This window comes from Aphelocoma coerulescens, chromosome 5 (assembly GCF_041296385.1).
Source record: "Aphelocoma coerulescens isolate FSJ_1873_10779 chromosome 5, UR_Acoe_1.0, whole genome shotgun sequence".
Lineage (NCBI taxonomy): Eukaryota > Metazoa > Chordata > Aves > Passeriformes > Corvidae > Aphelocoma > Aphelocoma coerulescens.
Window position 1 is genome coordinate 28,570,092 of NC_091019.1, and position 24,390 is coordinate 28,594,481.

The 24,390-nt window shown below is 56.8% G+C and overlaps 1 protein-coding gene across 6 annotated transcripts; it reads right to left on the reverse strand.

The window, feature by feature from the left end:
* Positions 1 to 257: 257 nt before the first annotated feature.
* LARGE2 (LARGE xylosyl- and glucuronyltransferase 2) lies at positions 258 to 24,381 on the reverse strand. 6 transcript variants are annotated; one of them, XM_069017335.1, is made up of 16 exons: positions 24,312 to 24,381; positions 18,718 to 18,877; positions 6,741 to 6,910; positions 6,202 to 6,458; positions 5,716 to 5,798; positions 5,332 to 5,459; positions 4,752 to 4,919; positions 4,492 to 4,596; positions 4,114 to 4,226; positions 3,881 to 4,006; positions 3,584 to 3,739; positions 3,312 to 3,475; positions 2,787 to 3,065; positions 2,299 to 2,445; positions 1,955 to 2,150; positions 258 to 1,838 (listed from the first exon to the last, which is right to left on the reverse strand). In XM_069017335.1, exons 3-16 carry the CDS (start codon positions 6,838 to 6,840, stop codon positions 1,641 to 1,643), a joined length of 2,220 nt encoding a protein of 739 aa, XP_068873436.1. In that variant the 5' UTR covers positions 6,841 to 6,910; positions 18,718 to 18,877; positions 24,312 to 24,381; the 3' UTR covers positions 258 to 1,640. The 6 variants fall into 6 exon arrangements, with proteins under 6 accessions (XP_068873436.1, XP_068873437.1, XP_068873438.1 ...); XM_069017336.1 differs by lacking the exon at positions 24,312 to 24,381 and adding an exon at positions 24,264 to 24,282; XM_069017337.1 differs by lacking the exon at positions 24,312 to 24,381 and adding an exon at positions 19,066 to 19,160.
* Between the last annotated feature and the right edge of the window lie 9 nt (positions 24,382 to 24,390).

The window sequence follows — 24,390 nt, forward strand, 5'->3', positions numbered from 1 at the left end:
AGGGTACCTGTGTGCCTGCCACTTGGTAACACTGGCACTAATTGTACCCGGCACTGCTGTTCCCCAACCCTCCCACTGTGCCCAGCCAACAGGAAAGGGTTCCCAATGCACCAGGCAGAGCAAGCCCAGTGATGCTTCTCCCCAGCCAAGGCTCGGGCTACTCCTCTGTTGCTCTCCTCCTGCTGCCTTCCCTCCAGGGAACACGAGCAGGCTCACAGCAGAAAGAAATTAATAACCAGGCAGTTCTAACAAGAATGTGAAAAAGAATAAAAAAGCTTTAATTTAAAAATTAAATTAAAAAGAGAGACTAAGCAAGAGGCGCTTGTGCCCTTTCCATACCCCGCGCTTTCTATGGTTCCTCTTAGCTGCTCCCACCATGGACGGAAATCCTCACCCTGCACAGAGCTGGCTCTTGCAGCCCAGAGCAAAGCTAAGAAGAGAACAGTGGAGGCTGCAGCAGCAACTGGCCTGGAGAGCCTCCAGGGCCACCAGCAAAATCATCTGGGAAGAAGAAAAGATTAAAAAAAACCCAACAAACCCAGACACCCTAATTACTGAATTCTTATGAGAAAAGTATTAAATAATTTAAATAGTGTGAGGAAAGCAATGCATCCTCTGTGCTCCAGTGTGTGATAGCGGTAGAACAGTGTCCAGTCACGCTGCTCCCAGCATGGGGTTCCTGCCACAGTGCTCAGCTATGGTCTTGTCCAGTGTCAGCCACATCCCTGATTGCTGATGGCAACAACTGTGCTGCCAAGAGCTGGAGAGGAGCAGGGTGGTCCCCGCCGGGAACTTCTCCCAGCATGTGCTGGCCCATGAAGCTGCTGTTTTGCCCATGGGGAGGGTTGGCAGCCCTGCCCTGTGGGGCAATGCCAGCACAAGACAGGGTCTGTCACCAGCACGGTTGCTCCAGGAAGGTCCATCCTGGGAGCTCACTGCTGGGGACAGCAGACAGCCCATCCTGCTCTGGGAGCTCATCCTGCTGTGGGTGACTCCTACACCACCTGTACAGGGCCAGCTCCACAGGAGACTGCATCCATACAGATGGGGAGTAATAATATTTCCTCCCATTAACCAGCCAGCCTTGATCTGGGCTTGACCCAAGGCTCCAACTACTCCCAGTACTCCCTGGCCACTCCTCCCAGGGTGCTGGAAGGCTTCCTCTGGGCTTGCCTCCACAAAGGATGTAAAGGGATGCTCTACAACTTCATCTCCAACTCACCAAAGCCCTGGAGGGGTGTTGGAGGACTGGGACCTGGGACCATTGAGCAGAGGGAGAAAAGGGTAAGGTACAGCTCCCAGGTCTCTAGAGGAGCCAGGCCTCAAGGTGAGGTGAGCTAAAAAAGACTGGAAATCCACATCCGCTAAAAGAGGGAAGGGAGGAGACCCCAGCCCTGGCCCCTGGCATGGGGAGGTTCCCCTGCAACACAGGAAGGCTGCAGCAGCTTGACCTGCAGGCACTGCCTGTTCTTGCAGCTGATGTCTTCCATCTTATCTACAGGCATCCCTTGGGTGGGCTGCAAAGGCTGTGCTGCTGACTCCATTCCCTCGGGCCGGGCTGTGGCGGGGGCAGGAGGGAGGCCCTGCACCCTCCCTTCTCCAGTGTGCTGCTTGCACCCTGCACCCACTGTCCCCAGGCATCACAGGCTTCTCTCGGCAGTGAGGTATTTGAGTGCAGCAGCTCCATATCGCCGTGACAGGTCCTGGTGGAACTCCTCCCGCAGTGTCTGGAGGCAGCCCCGGTACCCTGCACTCAGGCGAAACTTGGAGATGTCGAAGCTGGGAGCGTGGGGCATGTGGATCATGAAGGCATTGGGCAGGACCAGCAGCTCATACTCCTGGGGACAGAGCAGCAGCTCTTACCATCATCGGCATGGTGGCACCAACACATCACTGCCCAGCCACCAGCCCCTGACACCCAGCGCCTCTGTGGTGCCAGGAGCCCCTCACCCACCTGCGCATCCAGCTCCATGATGTGAGAGACTTTGTTCCAGCCGAAGCCCACGAACCTCTGGTCATACCTGGGGCAGTCTCGCCTCACTACAACGTAAGGCTCGAAGTCGGGCTGCCATGCCACACGGTAGGGCACGGTGGCCGTCCGCCATTTGGCGTAGTCTGTTGGGGCGTGGCCTTTTGGCCATACGTGGTACCTACGGGGAGAGATGGAAGTGAGAGACCAAGACAGTAGAGGATGCAAGGGCTCTGCTACCCCCATCTGAGACCGGGGGTGCACAGCCCCAAGGCACAAGGGTACACAGCTGGCTTCTGCTTAGATGGTGGGACAGTGCTAGCTCCTACCTGAAGGTGTAGAGGGAGCCCATGTCCAGCATGGAGAGCAGCTCTGCTTTGGATTTGGGAAAGGTCAGACGGTAGTGCAGGGTCTCAAATGCCGGCACGATGAGAGCTGCCTTCCTCTGGGGCAGCTCCAGCTGTTGGATGGAGTTCCTATGGTAGTAGGAAAGGTGTGAGGTCTCACTGACTGTGAGGCATGGCCACAGCCTCCTTCCTCATCCCCTCCAGTCTGCCCACCACTCCACACGGGTATTAATGGGTTTTGACAATTTGCAGTGGTACCACGCAGGGACAGGAGGAACAGGGCAACCCTCACAGCCACAGCCCCTTCCTCATCTGCTAGTGTCTGACAAAAGCAAGGGCAGGATCCCAAGGTTGAACACAAAGGAAACAGTTTCTGCCCATTGAGAGCTGCTGCCCAGGGCATTTCCTGAAAACTCTGGTGCTTGGGGAGCCCAGCGGGTTGAGCAAGAGCCGGCTGCAGAAAGCCTTACCTGAGGTAATCGTAGAGGCCGTACATAGGCAAGAAGTCGATGTCTGTCAGAAAGACGTACGGCGTCTGCGTGTTGGCCAAGGCCACGTTGCGCAGCAGGTTGATGGGGTAGAACTGCCCCTCCTTGTAGACAATGTGGTAGGCCACGTTGCGGCGGGCGCTCAGCACCTCCGAGGCCTGGGCGTAGCGCAGGAACTGCTGCGCCTCGGCATCCGACATGTACAGCGCCAGGCTGATGGGGCCCGCCCAGTGCTTGCAGATGGCCTCCAGCATCTGTAACCTGTGGAGCACAGGGCACGGCCTGAGCTGCAGACCTGCCCCGCAGCAGCTTCTGAGCCAAACCCAGAACCGGGCGCCTCTGGCGTGCCAGTCAAGCCCAGTTCAGCAGGGAGCAGGAAGAACTGATGCTCCCAGCCTGGGGTGTGAGAATGATGAAATGAGACTCCCTGGTAGCTCCAAAGCTGTGGAGCCTGCCCAGAGGAGCAGAGGTGGGTTCCAACCTCTCACCAGTCCTACTAGCAAGTACCTGTCCATGGAGAGCTGGGCCACGAGGGTGACATCAGTGGGGTTGGGAAGGGCCAGGAACTCATACTGCAGGAAGAACAGGTGGATGCGGTGCTGCATGAGGTGCTGCTGGCGGAAGTCATAGCAGGGATCGTCCTCATCCAACTCCTCCAGCGCCTGCTGCAACTGCAACACCATGAAGGTGAGGGAGAGTCGGAGCCCCAGGAGAGGTTGCATGAGGTCTCTGCCCACACAAAGCTCTGGGGTTGGGGGCAGAGTCACAGTCAGCCTCACCTGGTCCCTGGGTGGGCTGGGAAGACTGGCACAGCCAAAAAGCTCCCTGCGCAGCAGGTTCCCATCATACTCCAAGAAGGTCAGGTAGAGGTTACGGAAGAACTCCACGTGCTTGTTCTTCACCCGCAGCTTCTTGGGTGAGTTCCAGTGGATCACCTGGGCAGCAGTGTGTCACCCCAGGAAAGGGAAGTCAGCAGCTCCCCAAGCCCTCGGACCCCATGCTGATTCCCCTGCACCTCCAGTGCCTGCACTGTCCTTCAGGCCCTCCCCAGTCTCAAAAGCAGCAACCCCACCCACCTTGAGATCCGAGAGCTCAGTGTAGCACTGCTCCGAGCGGGTGTGATCAGAGAGCTGCACGTTCCAGAAGCAGGGAAGCCGGTACACCAGGGATGGGTCCTGCTTGAGCACTGCATTGAAGATATCCTAGGAGAGAGAAACGTGAGTGCACGGGTGGACGAGGAAGGTCCCCTGTGCCAGCAGTGCTGTGGGAATGCAGAAGGACCGACCCGCCCCAGAGGAGGGACAGTTACCTGATCGGCCAGTGAGGTGGAGAGCATGCTCATGAGCTCCCGCTCTGCTGTCAGCCGCCACATCTGCTCCCAGCCCAGGCGACGCAGGCGGTCCAGCAGGAGCAGGATCACCCCTGAGTGCCAGGGGAGAGGGCACTGGGTCACCAAGAGAGCACCCAGCCACTGCAGAGCTGAGGCACAGCTGCCTGCATGTCTTCAGCCCCTGGGAGATGTCACTTCTCTGTGCCCACCCGCACAACCCTGGGATGCTGTAGCAGTCCTCTTGCGCCCACCACTCTCCTACTTTACCTCAGCCTCTCCCAGTCTCCCTGTGCCAAGTGCCACCTCAGCTGGATGTGCCATGAGGCTGCACCTCCCACCCTGGCAGCCCACACTCACCTGTGTTGAAGCCACGTCCCAGGGCTGGCCATGGTTTGTGGTTTTTCCACAGGTTGCCTAAGTACCAGTCACTTTGGTTCTCCACCAGCCCAATCACCTGCTTTTCTGAGGAAACACAGGAACATGGACGCAGCTCATCTTGCTGTTGGTTCAGAGGGCCCAAGGACACCCATTGTGCTGGTGCTGTGGCAGGCAGGCACTGCCACCCTGAGCCCAGCACCCAAGGCCCTGCCAGGGCCCCACGGGCACCCTGTCCTCACCAGAAAACTTCCCGAAGACAGCCCAGAGCTCAGCAATGTCAGTGGCAAAGGTGATGTCCGTGTCCAAGACAATGACCTTGGAGAGGTTGGAGGGTAGTGCCTTGGTAAGTGTCAGCTTCATCAGCCCGTAGATGCCAGAGTAGTGCTTGTTGGGGATCCATGACACCTCTGGCTGCAAGGCAACACACCTCAGGGCTGGGCCTGGCCATGCCCTTCCCCTGCCTGGTCAGGACAGCTGCGTGTCCTGGCACCCCGTGCAGAGGAGGCCAGGAACAGAAGGGCATGCAGAGCTGTGGAGCCAGCCGAGCCTGGAGCACTTCTTCCAGCCACCAGAACCCCCCCCAGATGCCAGTGTCTCATTGGGGTAGTCAGCTCTGCCACAGGGAAGTGCTACTGCAAGGGGCTTCCCCACCCTTCCAGTAACAGCCTTGTGCTCCCCTCTCAGCAGCACTAGCAACAAGCCCAGAAAGAGGAGGGGGTGAGCCAGGGATCAGTAAGAAAAAGTTAATCACCCTCCATCCACTTGTCCCCTCAACCCTCTGAGCACTGGCTTGGGACAGGGCAAAGGGAGGGCAAGCACCTGCCTTCAAGTCATCGGCGTTGTAGAAGCTGACGTGGACGGAAGGCACCATCCAGGACTGGAAAAGTGTCTGCAGGATCTGGTGGGCCACCGAGTCCGTGATGAAGTGAAAGTGGAGGGGGTTTTTCCTGCCAAGAGCAAGCACAGCAACACTCAGCATCGCAGCAGAATGAAGAGAACATGGTCCCCCATCCCTCCCATGGGGCAAATGGAAAAAAGACCCTCTGGGGGGAAACAAATTCCCCTCTGTCGCTCTAAGCAGTGGCACAAGGGGTAGAGAGAGGTCCTAGAGCCCCTTTTCTGCAGCACTGCCCTGCTGCAGCCTGCAGCAGCTCATGTGAGAACCCCAACCAGCAGGCCTCTGGCACAACATCTCCCCATTACCTGTGGAAGAGGATGGATTTCACCAGGGTGACCACGTCCCGGCTTGCATTGTGCCCGGCACACACAATCGCGACATGAAGGAGCTGCCCAGAGACAAACAGCACCTTGAGACTGGACATTCCCTCCTTGTGGGGGCTGTCAGCTCCTCCCTGGGACCACACTACAGGGCCAGACTCCAAAACCCAACCCTTCCCATGCAGAAGGAGCCCCAGAGAGAGGTGGGAGTTCCCTAACTCAGAAGCAGGGAGTAGGAGTCTTGCTGCCACTCCTACTGTCTGGTCTCCTTCTCTGGAGAAGGAAGATACCCTCACCCACTGACTGTGGCCCCCTGAGCACCATGAAGAGCCAGGATGAGGCTCTGGCATGGCCAGAACATAGGGAGAGCAGTGCCAGGTGAGCTGCACGTACATCCATGCTCCATAGGGTCCCAGCCTCCCATCTGACATTGCCTATCCACGATGCCACCGTGCCGGTGCCATCACCCACCTCACACTTGTGCACTGTCCGCTGCTTGGGGCAGGCCGTGCGGTTGCTCCTCTCACCCCCGGGGGGGTCTCTGTCCTCAGCAGAAGCCCCCCACTGCGGGCTGCCGTCGCTGCCCTCCGCCTGAGCCTGGCCGAGCTGCAGCCGGAGCTGCTGATTCTCCTCCTCCACCCTGCGCACCCGCGAGGCCAGCGCCTCCCGCTCCACATCCCGGCTCGGCTGCTCGCCCAGACAAGGCGGCAGCAGGAGGAAGCGGCCATCTGTGGAAGAGATGGGGTACGCAAAGGGCATGGCAAGGCCAGGAGAGCCCAGGTGTCAGTGGTGGGGCAGAGCCACAACTGAGAGGTCCCAGCACACCTCATAAGTGCCCAGCCAACATCTCAGCTCTGCTCCCCTGATCTCCAGAGATGTCCCTGAAGATGTTCTCAAGTCAGATACACCTGCAGTGACTTGCATGGCCAGAGCAATCACCCCTAATCCCCTGCTGCCCACCCTCAGTTGTGGACTGTCCCTTGATCTGAGGAGGACAAGGACTCACTCACATTCGAGGCTGCCCACAAAGAGGTAGAGCCAGGAGAGGAGAATGGCCAGGGTCACTGTAGCGAGCAGCAACTTCAGCTTCATGCGCCAGGAACGCAACATGATGTGCAGGACGCGGGCAACAAGGATCAGGTGGGCAGCCCGAGTCCGGCTGGCCCTGGCATCCTAGAGCCTGTGAAGGACAGGGGAAAAGAGAGAGGTGTCACCAGTTGTTTGCCCCCAGGTGTGTCAACATCCCCCCAGCAGGACATCCTCCATCACTTGCTCCCTCCAGGACAGTACCTGGGCAAGTGAAGCAGCGAAACAGACACCCATTACCTCTCCAGACAGCACACTCCTGCCCATGACGGAACGTTTGCCCCCCCCACACTTGTCCCGCCATCCTGCCAGGACTGCAGAGCCTGTGGGGGTGAGCTCAAACATGGAGGGGAATGGGGATAGGAAGGAGGTCTCCAGGAGGTTTTACCCCAGCTCTGTGCCTTGCTCCCTGGCATCCCACAGGCCATGGGCTCACAGAGGAGGGGAGAGGTAATAATGCTGAAGCCCTCCTGAGCCGGGCAGCGAGTCCCAGACGGGTCCCGGAGCGTGCCCGTGGGAGGGGCGCGGTGCCTCCCCCGCCGCCTGGGCTGGAGCGCAGCCCACGCAGGGCCGGGGGCTCGGGAAACTCCCGCACCCAAGCGCCGCCGCCCGCCCACTTCGGTGGGAAAACCCGAGACACTTCGCTGAACGGCGCTCCCCGGCCGCGCTGGGACACCGGGCGGCCGGGGCAGCCTCCTCACCCCGCCGCGGCTCTGCCACTCGTGTTACCCCGCTCTCATCCCTCCGCCGCCGGCGGGACGCTCCCACGACGCGGCCAGCCGTGCTCCCCACCCGGGACCCCGCGGAGCCAGGTGCCCGGGCAGGCAAAGACCCCACGGGGAAGGGGACGCTTGCCCCGCCGCAGCCTGCCCTCGGCTCCGCGCCCTCGGCGCAGAAACATCTGGAGGCTCAACAAAAGCTGCCGCCGGGCTGAATGGGCCGGATTAGGGTCTGCTCCCCCTGCACACACCCCGCTGGAGCCCATTGATGTGCAGATGCCCATGGGGCCGCGGGGGCTGGAGCCTGGGAGAACACACACGGCCGCCTCCGACCCTCCCTCCCCGCGGCCCCTGGGTGCAAGCTCCAGCCCGCTGGAGGAATTACAGATGGATGGCTCCATCCACCCGCAGTGAGGGATACCCAGGCTCTACAAGGGCTGGGGTATGGTCAGCCCGTGGGAGCGTGGCCATGCCAGCCCACTGGAGATACAGCTGAGCTCCCGTGGTAGTAGGCATGGCCCCTGAGAGCTGCACCCCTTTTCCTGGCAGAGATGTCCCACTAGCATCACAGCTCCCTGCAAGCCAGGCCCAGCATTTGAACAGCCTTTGTGCTCTATAAAGCAGGCCAAGCACAGGCATGGCAAGGAAGGGGGATCTGACACATGGAACACACCAGGCCCAGGCACCCCTTCTCTCTGCCACAGCCACGGGCCATGCTGGACATGGCAAGGTCTCCACATGCTGCTGCCAGCCTGTCTCCAACCCCATGTGCCGAGGTCCACACAAAGTTGGAGGGCTACCCAGGCCAGGCCAGAGGGGGATGGCAGGGGGGCATGGTGAGGAAAGGCCAGGGAGGTCAGCCAGCACCCAGCATTCGGGGAAGATGAGGGGCAGGGAAGCAACTTTAGCACAAATGAAGGACAGAGAAGGTGGTGGCACACAGCAGCACCCGTCCTGTTCCCACTTGCCCCCATGGCCCCTCACTGCAGGAATGGTACTCTGTGCCCAGCCTGCATGTGAACATACTAGGATGGCAATTCTGCGGGACTGGATGGGACCAGCAGCAAGTCAGCTTCCAAAACCTCTCCCGGAGGCATCCAAGGATCCATCCATGCCCCACCTCATAGCACCCCCACCCCTCCTGCCACCCCTTGTCGTGCTCCTCACCTGGCTGCTTGCCTTCCCCCCAGGCGCTGATTTCCTTACCTGCCTCTCCCCTTGCCTCCTCCTTCCCCGGCGCCTCCCAAGCCGGCTGGCAGCCCGCTGCTGCTGCTCCCTCCTGGGGGCTGCTGTTCCTCGTCCTCCCTTTACTCCTCCCTTCTAGATCTGACACTTTCCCCCTCCTCCCCGCTCTCAAACCCAAGCTCCCCCCGCACACCCCGCCAGCCCCCCTTTCAGAGGAAGAAAGAACAAACAAAACAAGAGATTAAATTCGCTTTCTACTCAAGAGCCCCCAGCGCCAGGGGCGCAGAGTTGCCCAAAGTAAATTGGGAGGAATCCATCCTCCTTCCAGCTCCTTTCCCACTCCCAGGCCTCAATATCCCTCCTTTACTTCAAAAAAAGGAAGCATCAGGATTATCTACCCCCTTCCTAGCTCCTGCCTCCTCCTTTATTGGGGCAGGTGCAGAAGGCTTTGTCCTCACTGAGAGATCTTTGGGGGCCTTGGGATAGCGGCAGAGCCCACCTGTTCTGCCCATGACTGGCAAAGAGGGGCTCCACGGCCAACCTGGGATGCAAGTATGGGGAGGGTGGGATGCAGACCTTGCTGCTAGCCAGAGAGAAGAGATGCTGGCCACCATCAGAGCACTTGCCCCTCAACTGAGCAGAGTGCAAGCCCCACTGCAGATTTGAAAGGGAAAGAACTGCTCCCCCGCTGTCTCATCCTTGCTCCGGCCCAGAAGAGCAGGGCTCACTGAAAGGGTGAAGTGTTCAACCAGACCTGCCCAGCGCACCAGGAGTGAGCAGGATGGCGGGAGGAGGAGCAGGAGGCCGGGGCTGGGAATGCTAACTATGCAGAGAGAGACTCTACCTGCTGCTCCCCCCCCCGCGCCGGCCCCGGGGCTGGGCAAAGGCGGCAGCCCTGGCCCGGGGCTGGAGCAGGAGAAGCCCTGCCGGGGGTGTTCAATGCCGCGGGCGCCTGGAGGGGACCTCCTACCACCTGGTGCGGCGGGAGGGGGCAGGAGCGGCAGCAGGCAGAGGGAGTGGGATGCAGACGGCCCGCACAGCGCTCCCGATGCAGTGTGAATTGCCCCCGCCCCAGAGCCCCGGGCGAGGCGCGGCGGGCCCCGGCCTGCCCGCGCAGCCACAGCAGCACGCAGATCGCTGCCCTGCGAGGCGCGCTTACCTCCCGCTCGGGCAGCTCCTGCTTGCCCTTGCAGAGCCGCCGGTGCAAGAGGCAGCGGCTCCTCAGCAGCGCCCTTCTGGGCCAGCCCTGCCCCGGCAGCGAGAGGAAACGCCCGCGCTGTCCTGCTGCTCCTCTGAGCCAGCGGCTCCCCGGGGCAGGAGCCTTTCCCTTTGCTCCCCCAGCCGGCCCGGGGCCCATGCTCCGCTCCCGGAACCGTCCTCCCTCTGCCCCGAGGTATCCATCATGTGCTCCAGCTGAGGCATGGCCACGCAGGGCTTACCCATGCTTTGGGAGCAGTCCAGACCTCCTGCAGCCCACCGCCAACAGCACTGCTTCAGGAGAGGAAACCTCCTCCTGCTCCAGCGGACCTCCGCAGCCTCTCCACACGCTTTTCCTGACCCCCATACCTTGTTTGCTCCCAGAACCAGACCGAGTGCATTGAGACTCAGCCAGGCCCCTCTCCAGCCAGGGCAGGAGCAGGTAGGCTGCTGGGGAGCACAGGCACGGCACGGGCATTTTTAGGATGTTTATGGGGGTGGAGGAAAGATGGCAAGCCAGAAGGCAGCTACACAGCCTCTCCTCCTCTGTGAAACATTAGAGGCACAGCAAACAGAGGGCAAGGCTGGAAGCAGCTGCTGGGCAAGGGGCACAGTGGGTACCAGCGGCCGTGGCACAGCACGCAAGCCTCCCGGCTCTTCCCAGCCCTGCAGTCATGGCCCTGGGCCTCTCCGCCCTCCCTCCTCAGTCTCCTTGCTCACCAGACAAGCGCAGCCAGCAGTAAGACGAGAGGTTTCCCAATACTGCCGGCTTCCAACCCCAGCGCGGGTGCAGGCCAGAAGTGCTGTTCACAGCAGGTTATCCTCCCTCCCCCACATTCTTCCCAGGAGCAAGCAGCTCCTGCTTCAGCAGGGCTCAGGGACACGGCCCCTGGGACAGAAAAAGGCACCTCTCTCGCTGGAAGAAGCTGACAGCAGATACCAGGGAAGGGGCAGGCAGGACCCAGGTCTTGTCTCATGCCTGGGACACCTTGCCTCCAGTGACAACAGGGCAACGGCCAGGGGACAGGGAATGTCATGCCAGCAGAGCTGGGCAGCTGCACAAACACCAGTGCATACTCACACCAACCTCTGAGGCGTGGGCAGGAGCCCAACACTGGCTGCCTGCCAGCCACCCTTCCATGCACAAGCAACCTTCATTCCTGGGAAAGTGCAGCAACTTTGCTTGCCCCAGGCTCCCCCCTGAGAGCTGCCCATGTGCTGGCACTCCACTCCTCCAAAATCCACTCTTTTTGCAGGAAATCCCCTTTTTTTTGTAAGCCACATCACTCAGCCCGAATGGCCTTCACTCTCTAAGGCTCAGTAATAGTCAGGTGAGCAGTTAATGTTTAGGGAGAGCTGGCAGTGGAAATTTTGCCATCACATTACCATGTTTCCTTCAGCCCTGCAAGCACAGAGGGGAGCAGCTCTGTTTTCCCACAACATCACAGTTGGCAGCAAGGCCCATGGCAGGGTGAGTGTCTTAGCCTGTTGTATCTTCTAGAGCTAATGTGCACCTGCAGAGGGATGCTGAGGCACAATTACACTGTCTGTGGGGCCCAACCCAGAGGCCCGTAGGGGCACAGGGACAGCCCCAGGCTTGCTGCCCCCTCTACTGCCTCCCCCTCAGGCATTTACAAGTGAAGAGGTAGCCTGGCTGGTCCCAGTAAAGAGCTGCGGGGCAGCCAGGAGAGAAGTGATTTCATGGAGCTATGGTGCCTGTTCTCTTACCTAGCTGTAGGTGACAGAAACTGCAAATTCTTCTCCCAGGTGTCATTTTTGGAACAGTGACTTTAGCTGACCTGCTTAGACTGCCTCAGTAGAAGCCCAACACAACAACTTCCCAGGTTTGCAGGAGGTGAGAAGGGGCCCAAAAGCTGCAACAAGAGCTGCACAGCCAGACTGACAACTCAGAAAAGGCACCACACTTTGAAGAGAGGCAACTGGGGACAATCACTTTTGCTCTTACAAAGAGACGGGAGGGGACAGGCTGGTTCCTCATTCAGCAGATCACCTTTAAAGTGTGTACTGCAGCACCCATCTGACAAAGTGCCTTATGATTCAGGGTCACCTCCCTGTCCCGCTCCCCATGCCTGAAATGCTGCCACTTGAGGGGGGCTGTGCCAGCCAGCAGATACCACACAGGCAGTGCAGAGCAGGATAGCTGCAGGAATTTACAGAGGCGGAATGGAATTTGGCCAGGAGAGCAGGATTAAAACCCCATGCTCCGGATTACCACGCTGTCCCTCCCTTCCCAGTCTTATGATAAGCAAACCTTAAGTGCGAATTTCACCTTTGTGTTTCCCTGAAAAGAGCAAACTGTGCCAAACAGCCACCATGTTCTAGAGGTGGGATCCAGCAGCACCCAGAGTTGGATACCAACACAGGTTGTAAAAGAAGGAAGCATCCTCATCTCCCCACTGCCCCCAGACACCACCAAGCTGCTGAGAAAATCCTGGAAAGGATCCTCCTGGGAGAACAGGCAGCTGTGCCTCAGTTACAGCTCATTCTCAAACATCAAGCTCTCCCCAGGCCCGTAAGATTACCACACACACAGTTCTGCCACTCCGAGTTCAGTTTTTTATTCTGCAGAGGTCACACTGAAAAGCCATCTTCTCCTGCTCTGGTGGGACCATAGCACTTGGGGAAGAGGAGCTAAAAGTCTCTGAAGGGTGTTGAAGCTCCAAGCTTGGCCGAAGCAGGGACTCTTGTCACCAGACTGTTTCCTTGTTCCCAGAGGAAACCAGCAAGCTCAGGCTGGGTCTGACACAGGAATGCCTTGCTGCGTACCTCTCCATGTCAGAAATCCAGGAATGTATCAGGGGAGCAGCTCCTCTTGGCAGGGACTCTAATCACAAGGCCCTGCTAGGCCCAGTCTGCTTTTGCAGAGTCAGTCTCCCTGCCCACAACCAGGCACTGGGTTCAGCTGTCCAGCAGAGCCCCAGCCATGGAGGGCATGTGTGGCACACGTGGAGAGACCAGTGCCACGGCAGAGCGTGCAGGTGTGGCATAGGAGGCTTGAGCCTACCAGACGTCCTGCAGTGCTTACAAGCTGGGCAGCTGCATTTTGCCACAACTCTCAGGCAAAGTAAAGGGCGCCCACCCAGATAGCAACACAGCCCCCAAGTGCTCTCACCCCTCTTAAGCCCAAGAAGAAGCTGGAAGGTTCCAGAGTGCTGGTTTACACTCCTCTGCATGTGCTGCATTTGTCTCACTGCAGTAAGAAAAGAGCAGGATGGACCCTGAAGGCTTGTGTGTGTCAAGCTGCAGCACGCTGGACACACTGCTCAGGACACCCACCCAGATGTGCCAACACTACCAGCTGGATCTCAGTCTGGGCTAGAATTAAAGATCACCTCTCAGGGCCAAACCACTCCCTGCCAGCAGAAAGCCCCTCACCCAAAGGCTGTCCAACCCTTTGGCTGGACATGGCTCTGGAGAAGTCCACCTTCCCCCAGCATTCAGCTAGCCCTGTGACCACAGTGCCAGGCTTGAAGCAAGGGAGCACCCTGAATGTCCATGGCGGTCATGGGTTCCCCACTTGAGCCCATTTCCTGCACAGCCTGGTAGGGTAACCAGTGCTGCTCCAACCTGGCACCTGGAGGTGACCCCAGTGCTTCTCCTGCCATGAGACCTTGACAATGTGCTGCTGAGATCCCTGAGAAACTCACAGAGGAGGTAAGTGTTTAACACACTGCTTCCATCTTTACCTCCCTGGACTACAAGTTGTTTGATGCTAAGAGTATACTCAGCAGGTTAAATATCAACACTGCCTGGCCTTTTTCCGGGCCTGGTGAGGCACAAGCCTAACTGAGGACAGACACAGAGGCTACAAAGTCCTGAATCAAATCTCATCCACATGCCTCCCTGGCCAGCACGGCTTGGCACAGGAGGGACCAGGCCTAGGCACTGTGCAGGAGGGCCCCAACTGCCTCTTGAAACAGAAGCAGCATTGGGGCTGATCTCCAGCTCCCTTCCTCGCTGATGGGATTAGGTTTCTCCTATCTGCATTTTTGCTGATGTCTGTGCTGCAGCTAATGGCCAGCTCTGAATCCATTAGATTCACCATGTCCTGGTCTCCGGATGTGCTATGGGCATCAATACCTATTCACCCCGGCCATTTCCTGACACTTTCACTGCTGTGGGTTTGCAGCAGTTCCTGGGGTCAGAGCTGAGCAGGGTCAGCAGCTGGGAACTCCAGCTTTTATCCAAGTCAGCCTGCAGCAAGCCCTCCACCAGTTCCAGCTCTGCCATCAGCACAGCTGAAACACCCAGCAGGCATCATGCCAATGCAGCAAGGGGTGGGAATTTCATCCTGTGCAGTACTGGCACCCCAAGTTTCCAGCTAGCTGTGCCCATGGGTAGGGACTAACCCCGTGTCCCAAATCCCTCTGCTTCCCTTAAATGCTCTTGAACATCCTGCACCAGGAGATGCTCTCTGGGGGGACAAGAGACCATATCCCAGCACAACAGGTCAAACCTATCCCCTACACATGCTTGTTGAGTCTGTATCACCTCAGGCAAAATTAATTAGGTTAATTACAGCAAAAAAGGAGAGAAAGGGACTCCAACAACCCCAGATTGGCACTCTACCTGGAAAAGCTCACAAGAGGTACGACACCATCCACCTCTGGGGAGATGCCAGGGGCATGGCTGTGAGCCAGGCTGTCAGGTGCCTGCTGTGCACTGTTACCAGCAGAACTGGGTAAGTGTTTTTGGCTGAATAGTTATTGATTGAAAACTGCAGTTTCCAGATAGCTCAGACCTATTTGCTCCTTCACTACAAGTTTTGGACAAGAACAAAATGCTCTGTTTTCCAAGCAAAAAAGTCTCATTTTGCATTGTTTTGTTTGTAATTGAGCTGCATTACATTTAAAAGAAAAGATAAAGAGTCTCTCAAATTTGTCTGTGTTGAGTTTTTTTCCCCTCCAGCTTTTCATTTTGGGCACTAAATCAAGCAATTAATTATTTGTCCAGCTCTGGTCTCCAGACAAGCTGAGGGCATCCTGAGCCAAAAGGCTGGAGCAGCTCTGCCCAAGCAGCAGTGCTGAGGGGGTGTTGGCTTTTTTGTGCTGCAGGCTCCTTTCAGGCTTTAGCTCGAGCTCCCTCAGGGTTAGCAAACACTCCCTGGGGGGAGGAGAGCAGGGCCCTGTTCGAGGAATGGCAGGTACCCCACCACAAGGGATCCACCCACCCCAGGGGGCAGCAGTTCAGGATACACAAGGTCACTGTCACTGCTTGAAGGACATGCTAGGAGCAGGGCTTCCCATGCCAACTGCCCAGCACAGAATCATAGAATATCCTGAGTTGGAAGGGACCCACAAGGATCATCAAGCCCAACTCCCAGCTCAGCACAGGACAACCTCAAAAATCACACCATGTGCCTGAGTGCATTGTCCATAAGCTTCTTGAACTCTGTCAGGCTTGCTGCTGTGGCCACTTTCCTGGGGAGCCTCTTCCAGTGCCCAGCCACCCTCTGGCTTTTTCCTAATAACCAACCTAATCCTCTGCTGGTACAGCTTCGTGCCATCGGCTCATGACACCACGGTCCCTCACTAGTCCTGCTAGTATCAGTCACTGGAGCAACTCTTCCAAATTCCATCTCTCACAATGCCAAACTCTAGTCCAGCAGCTAGGCACACACAAGGCACCAACCAACAAAGAAAGGCAATCCCATCACTTCCTCCACATGAAAAGCAGCTGAGCTCACGGATGCAGCCTGGTACGTCTTCCACAAGGGACTAGCCCAAACTGGGACTGTGCTCAAGCAGCCACTCCTGTATCTTCCCTGTCCAGAGCTATTCCTAGCACCAATGCCCTCAGTGCCCAAGTGAGGCTGAAAGCAGAGCTTGTCCACACAGGAATGGAACAACTGCACTATAAATAGCAAACCAGAATGGCTCAGGGCAGGCTCTAAAAGCCCAAGCAGCAATAGTGCCATCCACTCAGGGTGCCCTGGGCATTTTGTAAGGCCAGAAGTGATTCTGAGCTACAGAGAAGCTTGCACATTGCCAAGAGGCTCTGACAACACTGTGTAGGAAAAACTGCTGTCCAGGCTAAGATACAAAATTTACCTGCAAAAAAACCATATAGGGCATCTTGCAAACTGGAAATGAGGTAGTGACTGATGGGGGCAAAAAAAGGAGGGGAAGTGGATCCCAGAGGGGAGGCAGTTCCCAAAGCCAGGCAGTGGAAAGGAGAATACTCCCAACATCCAAACCCATTACTAACCATTCCCAGCCCTCCTCCCCTCCTGCTGCTCCTTGTGTTGCTGTCCCTGGGGCTTCTCACACTGCTGAGCTAAACCTTGAACTTGCACACCAAAGGACAAAAGCAGGGAAGAAACAGCATAGCTCAACTCAACCAGGCAGCAGATCAGTGGCTGAGGACAAAAGCTCACATCTGCAATCCACAGCAACCTCTGTGCAGTGCCCAGCCTGCACCAGGAGTGGGACAGAGCCATAAGAGCTCAGACCGTCCTGTGATCAGGTCTTCCAGGATGCTTCCAGGAAGAGCCTTATGCTTCCCACTACAGTCATCCTCACTACTCCTTCTTTCCTGCTGGATCCACAAATACTCCACCTCACTGACACTGTATGTCCTAAAAAGGGATCTCAGCTTCCCCAGATGAGAATACGACCAGCCTCATGCAGCACTGCCAGGCACCAGGCTCCTACTCTTGTGAGGGAGCCCTGCTCTTTCAGCAGTGCTGCAGCACGGCTCACTTGGGCATACACCGGGCATAAGAGCACAGAAGAGACTCTTGGGAAATCAAGAGAGGGGTGTATACACAGGGAAGGCACAGACCTGAACCAAATCACCCAGCATATAAATACACATGCACACTCACACAGGGAAGCAGTTGTTTCCTCTGACAGAAAGGTTATTTTGTCAGAATAGGAAGACAGCACTCAAAATACCAAAATAAAAACACCAAACCCCTGCTTTATTGGTCCTGGAGCACCAAACCCAGACAGGACACAAAAAGCAAAGACAGCCAGTGCTGACTACAAACCCACCTTGAGAACCCACCTCTGTAAGCCCAAAACTCACTTTGCTTCTCCCCCACGGCTCTCCTGTCACCCCTCGCCCTTCCTCTCCAGCACAGCAAGCAGGAAGAGAGGTAGAGGCCTCAAGTTTGGCCAAGTTTCCACTCAGGGAACAGAAGCTTGATAACAGGCTGGACAGGATGTGAGCGCCCATTGAGGAAGAGGATTAGTAACCCCTTAATCTGCACATTTTGGAGTCTAAGCACTTTGCTTTGCTTTTTAATTAAACTATGGAGTGCAAAGATTGCCAGAAGGTAGAGAACAAGGAAGAAGAAAGAAAGGAAAGAAAAGGCTGTGGCTTAAAGGCTGTTCCTTGTGGCTTAAGTGCAAGGAGGGGGGTGTTACTAGCAGGGATGTATTTCACCTCAAGTGCTTTGTATTGGGGCTGTTGAGCATCCTATTGCCTTCCCTGATCCAGTCTATGGGAGTGTGAGGGCAGGATGAAGGGCAAACTGCGTGATGGCCTGAGGATGACAAAGGAGGGAGCAAGGAGATCTATCAGACTGGACAAAGCTTTACCTGTGGCAGCTTTGTCTGGCTGGCCATGACTCCCCTCCTGAGTCTCCTGCCTCCTGGGAAACAATATGAGCGCCAGAGCACATTTGTCTCCACTTCACACACCTGTCTGCACAAAAGGGCCTTGTTCCAGCACTTATCTGGCTCCAAGTTGGGGAGGGGCCGGTGCCTCGCTGCCCTGGCACCCAGGCAGGACGTTCAGCTCCATGCCGGGCTCCTTTGGATCTGCCTGGCAGGGGAAGATTTCCTGACACAGGTACAGAGGGAAACCTTTTACCACAGCCCCTGACAAACAAAGCAGTTCAAATAGTGCCCTGCTTCCCTCAAGCCGTGCTCAGGCGCACGTGCCCATGCAGAGTAGGCCGCAAGCCCGAGGCTCCAGAAGCTACCTGAGCAGTGAGGATAGGAGCCCCACAGCACAGGGAGAAAGGCAGTTGGTGCCAGAGCTGGGAACAGGAGTGCCAAGGAATGGCCTCACCTCCTGAAATGCTCTGCCACCAGCTCTGCCCCACCAGACCAAGGGGGTGCGTGTGTGCAGAGGCAGCCTGTCACTCCAGTGTTCCTCTCTTCCCTCACTCCTATTCTTTGGAATTCCTCTCCTCTGTTTGCTTTGTTTCAGACCTCAATGAACAGGAAGAAAAGGGAAGGAGCCTTGACAAATCCGATCAAGGCGTAGACATGCTGAGGCTCCCTCCTGCTGGCATGCCAAGCCCTACACTAATGAGGGGCAGGGAGAGAGAGGTGACCACTGAGAACAGTGGCCCCAAAGAAACACTTGATGTAAAGGACAGAGGGAAAAGACGCTGCTAGGACAGAACAACGCCAGCACAAGCTCACAGCCTTCACAAGGGGGTCTTCCCATTTTCCCTGGCCCAGAGAGCTTGTTCCAGCTCCTCAGTCCAGGTCCCAGTGACTTACTGCCCACTACACATGAAATAAGCAATAGACTATAGTAGTGTTCGGGGAGAAGGACCCAGACATGCACACTCAGGTGAACAGCCACAGAGATGGGATCACACTTTTTTCAAAGGATTCATGTGGAGAATCTGGTCCTTCCCTCCCAAGAACTGGGCTATGGGGGCTTACAAGTGCCAGTGCTGTCTCCAGAACCTCCCACAGGTCCCAAATACCCACAGCCCTTCTGCCATGCAATTATCCCTTTTACTGATTTAGAAGCACTAAAACAGCAAGGGAGCAACCACATGTAAACCATCTACTTAACACACACGATAACTAACCTTTGAAGGCTGCCAATGTTGCAGGAGTGGCTAGGAACAGCTGGAGAAGTTGGCACGTCCTGGTGGTGCCTGTGAGGACCCTCTCTAACCAAGGATTCTCAGCTTGAAGGGCAGACAAGACATCTCAGCTGTACTTGAGAGTTTTGGAGCTTGCTGTCACCTGAAACCCAAAAGACGGTCACATGAAGAGCTGCTGCATGAGAGAGCTCTGAGGACAGGGCCCCGCACATCCAAGAGCATAGAGAAGATCACCCAACACCTTGGTCCTGTCCCTATCCTCCAGCCTGTCACAAAGCATGGCTCGGTGTCACCAAAGGCTACCCAGACAGCCCAAGGGAGAATGACTACCTGCATGCTGCATGTTCCCAGTCCCAGATCACTGCACTGTCCTTGGCACGTTCCCCACGCCTGCAAGGAGGGCTGTACACGTGTCCCCAGAATTGCTGGCAAAGCCACAGCCACCATGTTGCATCGCAACACATGTGAGTCCTCACACCAATCCTCCAGCAGGATGAGGAGCTGGGGGAGGGATGCAAGTTCTCTGGCTCCCTCCCAAACATGATAACAACAGCAAGTGTCTAACTTGTGAGGCAATAAAGGCATTAACTATCGTGTCCAGTAACCTGAGCCCCCATGACATGCCCTGGGCAGCCCCATAATGGCAGTTAAGAGAGTCTGTCCAAATAGATGCGTACAGGGAGAGACAAGGAGTAAAGGCAGAGGAGAGAGAAAGCAAAGGCAAAGAACACCATGCACGCAACTTGTGCTGAAGAGAGCAGAGCAGTCTGCACATGTTACTCCTCCTCAGAGGAAATCCTCTTCCTCTGCTGGGATCTTGCCAGTGCACCCCTTTCCTCCAACTCCCACAGAGCTGGGCACACACATTCCACAACTGCAGGATGAAATGGATAAGCCCTTCTCCCAGGAAGCTGGAAGGATTATTATCTCCTTATCAGGAGAAAGCCCAAAACAGAAGCACAGACATAAAAATATGCTGGGGCAAAAGAATCAGACAAGAATTGGGAATTTTGTTTTAAAGACCCTCTATCCCCACATCACTGCTCTAAGATGCAGCAGGAGCAGGACCTTAAAAGCGGGTAAAAATCTACTAAAAGCATGTGTCTTGTCTGTTTTAAAAGCTCAGAGAAATAAGTGTGCAGTGTGCTGTATTCCTGCACCCTCTAGCCACAGCAGACCCCAGGCCAGCCTGGCACAGCACAATATGACAGAAGGGAGGCGACATCAATCCCAATAACGTCTGGAAATAAAAAATAGTAACAACAGCTGCTACCTGAACAGTGAAATCCAGCAATTCTAAGAGTGAAGAACAGCACTGCACTGCTCAGCAAAACCCTTCTTCAGCAACAAGGCCCAACAAAACTTCTGCTTTGTGAGTTTCCCTCAGATTCTGGCTACAAGGTGGCAGCATGTGAGAAAGGACATGTATGGACCCTATGGCACATGTCACTAAACAGACATCTGTCTCCTCCATCATCCCCACTCTGCTTGTCCTGATCAGCTCCTGCCTCAGACCAAAGTGGTCTCAGAGGGGAAACTCAAAGACGGATACTTCTGGAGCAGTAGGAACAGGATACGAACCAGGGTGCCAAACCCTCCTGGTATACACCCCACAACCCTCACCCTGGTGCTGCTGGAGCTTTACATTTCCAGGAAACAGTTCAGCAGGTAAGAGCCAAGTCCCTCCACCTGGGCTAGGAAACAGAAGCTGCTGGCAACAACACTGAGTACTTTCAATAGCAAAGAGCTCAAAAAGCAAAGGCAGAGCTAATACTGAGTGGGGAGACCCAGATGTGTGCCTGTCATACACAGCAGCACTGGGACAGCAGAGTTCCCCTTTGCACATGGCAAGGAGGCTCATCTCCAGGATGGAGTCCACATCATATGGCTGCAACCCAGCTACCAGCAGTTGTTTACACGGCACCATACAGGACATGCAAGATCTGCAGCATGGTGGGACTGATCTCCAGGTCTCCTGCCTTCTCCAGGTGGGGTCAGGAGAGCTTAGGGTGACGCTGGGGGAAAGCAAGGTCAGAAACCACAAGCAGTTACTCCTCACACACCCAAAAGGAGTTGCAGTGCCCTCTCCCTCAGGGCCCAGCTGTATCTCTCCCTTGGAGTGTTTCCATCAACTCAGGCCACCAGAGAATTACGTGTCCAAAAGTTTTTTCCAGCTGCATCACATGGTTATTAAAAGACATGGCCTCTCCCTTTCAGCCTTTGGCACAGGCAGATTTGAGTATTACAGGAGAGACTGCACATTGCTAATGAATCAGGGAAGGGAGTTATCCAAGTAACAATCTGTGGCTCTAAATGGCTTTCTGGAAAAGGCATCTGGAGGCAGGAGGCAGTCAGTATCTCGCAGCAGGGCTCTGCACACATTGCCAGACATGTTGTTCCTCCTGGGAAGCCAAAAAGAGTCTTTCTCCAGAGATGCCAAGTCTGAGCTAAGCTGGGAAGGGCAGGGGCACCCTGACAGAGAACGGCAACAAAATGCCTCCAAGTCAAAACACACATTAAAAGGCCCCTTAAGCTTGTTTGACCTGGGTTTCCCTTCCCCTCAGACTACTGCTTCAAGTCAACAATTCAGGAACTTAGGTACTACACCACCAGCTTCCCCTGCCAGCTGTTGCCTTTCCAGACCCCAGGAGGGCTATCCAAGATCAGAAGTACAAGCTGCCACCACCAGCATTGCCATGCTCAGAGCATGGTGTGCTTTATTGTCCTCGTCTCCTCATTTGGACAGAGATTTGGAGCTCTCCTGAAAGGTGTTGGCCTCGAGAGGGATATCATGAGTGAATGAAGCCTTCCATTCTAGGCAGGGTTCACGTAACAGGGACTAAAATACTCCCTGGACATGCCTCCATCTACAGGCTATTTGGAGCAAGTCTAATATGTCCCTAGCTATCCTAAAGTATTGGCTGAGCTCATCCAGAAGCAGAGAAAATACACAGCCAGACCATGGTGTGAGAGCTGAGAAGGGCAGGAAGGGATGCCCTAAAGAGTCGGGGCCAGAAAGGCCATCTCATTCTTCATCACAACTGCTTGCTTTCAACCACAGCCAAAAAGATCCACATCCCTGACCTCTTACCGCCAGGCTACGTCCCTTCTGGCAGTGAAGGTCAGCAGGAAGACAAGGCTGGGGGGAATATCCACTTCCCACCCCAACTACCCATCTCCCAAGACACAGCCAAGCATCAATATACTGAGTCTGTTCTCTCACATCCTGTTCCCCAGCTCCAACCCTGGCAGGTACTGTATGAAGACATCCTCACTTACCCCAGGACTCTGAAAGATGTGTTTTGAGGCTTACTGAGGATGAACTGCCTTATACCCATGGCAGTGCTGCGCCTGGAGTCAGGCTTCCCGGAAATGGCATTGTCTCATGGATCTGAGCAAAGAGCAAGACACTGGCAGCCAAGCAAGCTGGACTTCAGCACTGTACCCACAGATGGGCTGGCAGAACGTTTGCTTTTTTTTGTTTGCTTCTTTTCCTACCATTAGTGCTGATCCTGAACCCCTCATCATCAGAGCATTGAAACTATGTGGCCTCAGTTACAGCCAGTGGATTTCCAGTAAGCACAAGCCCACAGCACCCAGACTGACAGTAAGTGCTAAGGAAAGAGCTGCTCCAAGATCATTCTGGGCACAGTCAAGAGAGAAACTAGTCCCCCAAGCCAGCCTTTCACCTCCTATCCTGCCACCACACACACCATGGGCATCATAAGCCAAGGGAATTTAAGTCTTGCCCAGTCTCATGGACTTGTTGCTGCTCTGAGAAGCCACCCATCCTACAGTGCTCCCTTACAGCATATTTACCATAAAAAGGCAGCATGATGCTATTCAAACTGTCCTCCAAACTCAATTACTGCAGGCAGGAGATGAACAAAAGGGGACATGACAGTGGGTGGGACAGAATTTGGGGAGCAAGGGGTGAAGAGAAAGCATCTGCCAAAATGCTCCTTACTCGGGGACAGAACCTAGCTGTGCTGTTCAGAGTAGCCCAATGACTTTGTGCATCAAGCTTCACCTCTGGCTGAAGACAAGGTGTCTTTGGCAGTCTCCTAGGCAGCCAGCTCTCAGATTGCTGTCTGGCAGAACTAGAGCTTCTCCTTGAAGGAGAGCAGCTCTGGCAGTCTGCACTGGATATGCCCCTAGAGTCACCAGCAGCACACACCTACCCCAGTAAACTGTGCTGGAGACCTCTGTCACGGGGCTTCGAGTGCTATCTCACCCGCCTTCGCACTTACACTAGCAGCCCAGCCACCGTGAAATTCAGAGAACCTCGCAGGTAGCACTGCATATGAATGGAAAGTTGGGTCTAATCCATGTGATTCTGACTAAAAAGGTTTGTTTAGCGCCAGACTGCTTGCCAGCGGTATCTCGTGCCCTTTTTGAACTCAGCCTGCTGGAAAACGAACCCTCGGGGGAAGAGGAGAGATCAGGAAGAATAAAGTGCCTGCCCATGCAACTGTAATTCCCGCCGAGGAAGCCGCAGGCACACACTGTGCCCATTGTGCGGAGGTAACCGGACAGGAGGAAGGAGGGGCGGCTCGGCCCAGCTCTATGCGCACCCGAGAGGCCACGAAGCGCCTCCTGGCCCACGGGCACCGCCGATCTTTGCCCCGGGCAGCGTGAGGGACCAGGCCCGGCTGCGGGCAGGGACGCCGGCCGGCAGCCTCGGCTGAGCAGAAGGCTGAGCCCAGGCAGGGCACGGCACGGAGGGAGGGAGGCCGCGGGACCGGGCACAGGCTGGAGCCACTTCTGCAACAGGCTGCAGCCAGGCGGGCCCCGCGCCCCCTCCCGCCTGCGAACGGGGACACCCGTGCTGGTGCGGCAAACACGGAGCGCAGCGGGGGCCGTGCGGGTCCTGCGTGGGCTCCGGGAGAGCCCCCACTGCACGGCCCGACCACCGCCCCTCTGCTCCCCGCTCCGCTCCCCCGTCCCCGGGCGGGGACAGACACTGTCGCGCACGGACGCGACGATGAAAGCCCTCGTCCCCGAGGCCCCCAGACCTTTCCCAGCCCCCAGGGCAACACCCCCCCTGCTCCGCACCCAGCAAGTGGGCACGGGCCGTTCAGCCCCGAGCGGAGTGGGGCTGTCCCTGCCCCCTCGGTCACACCTCACCCTTCCCCACGCAGAGCCCTCGCCAGGTGCAGAGCGAGGCTCCCCACTGCCGGGCAAGCGGCGAACCGGCTGCCCATGGGAGCCGCCCCGAGGGCACCGGCCCTCCCAGCAGGGACGCGGGATGCCGCACGCCGCTCCCCGGTGGGTGACGAAGGGGCAAGCGCCCCTCCTGGCGCCCGCTCCCGTTCCCCAGCGCCACCGGGAACTTTTTACCGGTGCCGCAGCTAGCCCGGGCAGCTCCCCCGAGCAGCCCCCGACGGGCGAGCGGTACCCCGCACACCGCCCCCAGCCACCCCGCGGAGCGCCAGACCCACGCGTGGGCAGACCCCCGCCCCTCACAACGCTCGAGGAACGACTTCTTCCCGGGGCCCCCCAAAACTGACCGCACCCCGGCTCCTCACCCGGCGGCAACTGCGTCCCCACTCGGGACACCCCCAGCCCGCCCTTACCTGCCCGGCTGCAGCCGCCGCCGCTCCTTCAAACCCCCGCCCCGCCACCCATCGCCCGCTCGGCGCTCGGCCCGGCTCG